The sequence below is a fragment of the Perkinsus marinus genome (genome assembly GCF_000006405.1).
Source record: "Perkinsus marinus ATCC 50983 genomic scaffold scf_1104296957626, whole genome shotgun sequence".
In the NCBI taxonomy this organism is placed as follows: Eukaryota; Perkinsozoa; order Perkinsida; family Perkinsidae; genus Perkinsus; species Perkinsus marinus.
This window is the reverse complement of record NW_003207051.1, coordinates 3,773-7,846: the sequence shown is the minus strand read 5'-3', so window position 1 is coordinate 7,846 and position 4,074 is coordinate 3,773. Positions and strand designations below refer to the sequence as shown.

The following is a 4,074-nucleotide window of genomic DNA, read 5'->3' as shown; positions in this document are numbered from 1 at the left end:
AACTGCCTATTCTTACCATGCTGCCGCAGCATCGACCTGGCCTCACATGGGGACATGCTACGCAGCGGGCGACACAGGCTGGTGTTGATACGAAGGAAAGCATGCTTCGCAATTCCTATGAGTGAGGCTTCTCTAACACTCATTGGCAACTACTGTGACTTACCAGGATACCCGGGGTATCCTGGTTCCCACTCAACGAGTGAATTCGTCATCTCACCGTTCGCCAAGCGGTTGCCTAAGACACAACCTCGTCTCGAGAACTTAGCAGCTCATCATACCATCAGTTGGCTTAATGGGAGTGTCACACTTCGCATGCTCGAGGTAGCCACCTCGCGAGAACCACTGACCACATATGGTGCACTCGTTCATGAAACCAGCATCCCTGTAGCAGATATTGCTCCACAGGTTTCTGTTGATTTCACCAGATGGGTTGCCCTGCATCTCCACAATGGCCTTTTAACCAAGCCCGACTGGGTTTCAAACACGTCCCTTTCGCCCCTGGGGGCAGATGGACGGTGACTGTTCGCTCCGTATTTGGCCGAGCTCCTCCACCAGGAGCATGCTCGGCGCAGAACCTACGATGGGAGACTCATTCGGTGGTGACAGACAAGACATGAGGCCTTACCAGTCACCCTTTGGTATTTCAATGAGCTTCGGCCGATGGCATTTAAGATGACACCCCACACGACAGCCGTGGGATTCGTACCTGCGTGCCATGCTCTCCCAAGATTATCAATAACGGGAAGACCCACCGCGCGCAGAGGATTATTTCGTTCCCCTCGTCCCACCATCGAATGTGACATTCTTCACAAGCTACATCCATGTCATCACCTGATCATCATAGTATGATAAGACGCCATGTTAGTTCACTGACTCGGTTCTTCCTCGGTCACCGGAGTACTACTCGACTGCTCCGAAGTGCACGATGGGCAGTACCACGTAGTAGTCGGCACCGACTGGAGTATCGGCCGAGTGCATCTGATACACCAAGCCTGTGCTCCCCACGGGGAAGGCTAGAGGACCTCAGATGGTATGCGTTGGAACATCCCGGTCCATCGCATAGGAGTATTTCATCACCATCACACCAACATGTGAGGCCACAGTGAGTGCAGGGCTGAGTAGTTAGGAGTATACACTTGGGAACTGCGTCTTGGGTAACTCACGACATCATCACCATGATCGACGACGACGGCTGATTCCCTAGAAGGGCTCTGATCATGCCGACTGTCGGGCCGGATCATGGTCATCAATAGTATACTGAGGAGCCGTACGTGGTAAGTGGTAGTGATGCTCTATGGGGCAAAACACCAGCATTAGGTCGCTGTCAAGCGCTCCTCCACAGACTTGAGATCAGATATTCATGTGTTGTTTCAGCACAGCTCCTACTCGTTCCAAGAGAGCCCAATGAACAGTAACAAATACACTATCGAAATAAGAAACGACTATTGGAACATTTTATGAACTCTTCTCAGCGTTTCTCATTGTTGAATCGCTCACGACCAGCGCTTGACCACTCATCATGCCGACCCATCCAGCAAGGTAGAGTATTGGTAGAGACTGAGGAGAATAATAAGCAGAGCCTCTCAGTAGAGCCAAGCCTACCCAAACAGGATGGAGGCTGTAGTTGAGGTGGAAGTAGAAAGCGGGGAGCATCGGCAGGGCGTAGCAGACGGATTCTTTCACAGAGTTGGAGGGCCCACTGTCTCGTTCCTTCAAAACTCCAACTGGTAGAAACAGCACGCTCAGGCCTAGTGCTGCCGCACCTAAGACGAGACGAGGTCAACGTCCCTCAATGAGGCCACTTCAATGGAGTATGGGGTGAATTCACTGACCTGTAAATGCAGTTGCGCCCATACGCGCTCGCATGCCCCATAGGAACCGTTGAAGCATTATAGGATCAACAAGAACTGCAGGCATTTAGAGGATCCTATCTCGTCGAGAATAGAGATCACAAACAGGCATCGACTAGGGGCGGACTGAAAGGCCGATCGAGGGAAGTTTTCAGCCTCGGAAAGTTCAGTCGAGTTAGAGCGTCATCAACTCGACAGAGACATGAGCAGAAATCATGAGACTACACAAACCTAACGACAGCTAACACCCAGCTAGAAATGCTAAAAAAACGATGATGATTGCAGCATCTGTCCTTGGAGGAAGAACGATCCCCTCATAAGTGTAGATAAGGAGATGCTCGTACTAGGTAGTAGTGGCATACCACTCGACGTTCGGATTCGGAATATGATGCCTGGGGGCGACCTTGAGGGTCGACGACAGGAGGTTGCTGAGGAGTTTTACCAGGCCCAAGCCATGGTGGATATACCGGTCGCTTCTCAAAGGTACCTCCAGTTCTTCGCCATGTAGTTGGTCCCGGTCCGTTGCCAGTGGTAGTCCCAGGCCTACACCACGGAGTTGGTCCCGGTCCGTTGCCAGTGGTAGTTGCAGGTCTACGCCATGTGGTTGGTCCCGGTCCGTTGCCAGTGGTAGTTGCAGGCCTACGCCACGGAGTTGGTCCCGGTCCGTTGCCAGTGGTCGTCACAGGTCTACGCCACGGAGTTGGTCCCGGTCCGTTGCCAGTGGTAGTTGCAGGTCTACGCCATGTAGTTGGTCCCGGTCCGTTGCCAGTGGTAGTCACAGGTCTACACCACGGAGTTGGTCCCGGTCCGTTGCCAGTGGTAGTTGCAGGTCTACGCCATGTAGTTGGTCCCGGTCCGTTGCCAGTGGTAGTTGCAGGTCTACGCCATGTAGTTGGTCCCGGTCCGTTGCCAGTGGTAGTTGCAGGTCTACGCCATGTAGTTGGTCCCGGTCCGTTGCCAGTGGTAGTTGCAGGTCTACGCCATGTAGTTGGTCCCGGTCCGTTGCCAGTGGTAGTCACAGGTCTACGCCATGTAGTTGGTCCCGGTCCGTTGCCAGTGGTAGTCACAGGTCTACACCACGGAGTTGGTCCCGGTCCGTTGCCAGTGGTAGTTGCGAGCTTCTGCCCTAAAGTATATACCGGCCGCTTGTCAGATATACGCACAGTCTTTTGCCATCGAGTGGATGACCCCGGTCGGCTTCCAGTGGCACTCCCATCTCCACCATTCTGTAGATACCGACCGTTCCCCCTCAACCATGAGTTGCATACCGGAGGTTCGTCAATAAAGCCGATGGATAGCGGCGCTTTCTGATAGCCACTTCTAGAGGACCGTTCAACAACAAAGTAGATATTCCCAGCACGATCGCATGCCGCCGGACAAGTGGCATATGACGGATTCGGCAAGCAAAAGTCATCGGACACGAACTCCGGCTGAATACTAATGAGGAAATACTGACCACTCCTTTTAGTTTGGCGAAAAAAGTTCGAGCCACCGAGCACGTGGCTCCATTGGCCAGGGGTCTCCTTTTTGTCGATTTGAACACAGTCGGGGATGTAGATCTGACCCTCTCCAATGCGAATGTATATGTAACGGATGCGTCGAGAATGACAACGCTCAAGGTAGTAGTCTGAGGTGATGCAAAACCAGGGACCAGGCTGAGGACTTCGTCACGATTGCCACTTGTTTTCGCAGACCAAATCAAGATAACCTTCTGGGACGCTCCTAACACCGTATGCCAGATCTCGGATCGGCCTGACCGGCTCACAACCACAAAGATTTCATCCTCTATGACCACCATATGAGTTGGGAAAGTTTCAACGGAAGAAACCTCGGGAATTTTACCAAAGGCTCTCACTTCGTTCGCCTCGACATTATAGGCAAACAGGAAATACACCGGTGATGGGAAGTGGGCAGGTCTGAGAATGTAGAGATGCCTTGTATGAGCAGCATAGTAGAACAGTGTTTTGGTGTTCGGTGTCACGTTGGGGAAAAATGATAATTCTGGCATTAGCGTGATCCCTCTCCCTGAGGGAAATATCGGTTGGAGGACCACAGACGATCCGCACTGGAATATACCAAAGACGACACCATCATTGGTGAAGATGAAGTTTGGCATTCCCCCGATGTTGAGAACGATCTCTTCTGTGCAGCAATCCAGAGTGAGTACAGGCTTAGGGATGTAAGTCACGATGTCACACATCAGATCTCGTGTCAGTCCGACATG

At 52.3% G+C, this 4,074-nt stretch overlaps 1 protein-coding gene across 1 annotated transcript; it reads right to left on the bottom strand.

Moving 5' to 3' along the window:
- Positions 1-149: 149 nt before the first annotated feature.
- Pmar_PMAR025914 (hypothetical protein) lies at positions 150-717 on the bottom strand (the record flags this gene model as incomplete). Its single annotated transcript, XM_002774712.1, has 4 exons — positions 150-235; positions 279-382; positions 423-575; positions 626-717. 4 exons carry the CDS (start codon positions 715-717, stop codon positions 150-152), a joined length of 435 nt encoding a protein of 144 aa, XP_002774758.1.
- Between the last annotated feature and the right edge of the window lie 3,357 nt (positions 718-4,074).